Here is a 212-nt window from a genome sequence, read left to right on the forward strand (position 1 = left end):
CCCGCCGCCCGCCCCGCTCACCCAGCATCTTGCTGAGCACGGCGTTGTGCAGGTCGGGGTTCTGCTGCGCCAGCCGCTTGCGCTCATCCTTCGCCCAGACCATGAAGGCGTTCATGGGCCGGCGGATGCGGGAATCCTCGCCGGCCTTGCCCTCGGCTCGGCCCGCCGGGGGGCTGTATCCATAGCCCGGCTCGGGGCTGGGCGTGCGGCTG

At 72.6% G+C, this 212-nt stretch overlaps 1 protein-coding gene across 1 annotated transcript in view; it reads right to left on the minus strand.

The window, feature by feature from the left end:
- Nucleotides 1-212, minus strand: part of SOX18 (SRY (sex determining region Y)-box 18) — a 3,622-nt gene that overhangs the window by 3,186 nt on the left and 224 nt on the right. The window contains exon 2 of the mRNA XM_010569763.1: nt 22-209. Within this exon, the coding sequence (XP_010568065.1) occupies nt 22-209 (188 nt within the window). The remainder of the gene's footprint in view (nt 1-21; nt 210-212) is intronic.

This window comes from Haliaeetus leucocephalus, unplaced genomic scaffold (genome assembly GCF_000737465.1).
Source record: "Haliaeetus leucocephalus isolate CR32 unplaced genomic scaffold, Haliaeetus_leucocephalus-4.0 Scaffold273, whole genome shotgun sequence".
In the NCBI taxonomy this organism is placed as follows: Eukaryota; Metazoa; Chordata; class Aves; order Accipitriformes; family Accipitridae; genus Haliaeetus; species Haliaeetus leucocephalus.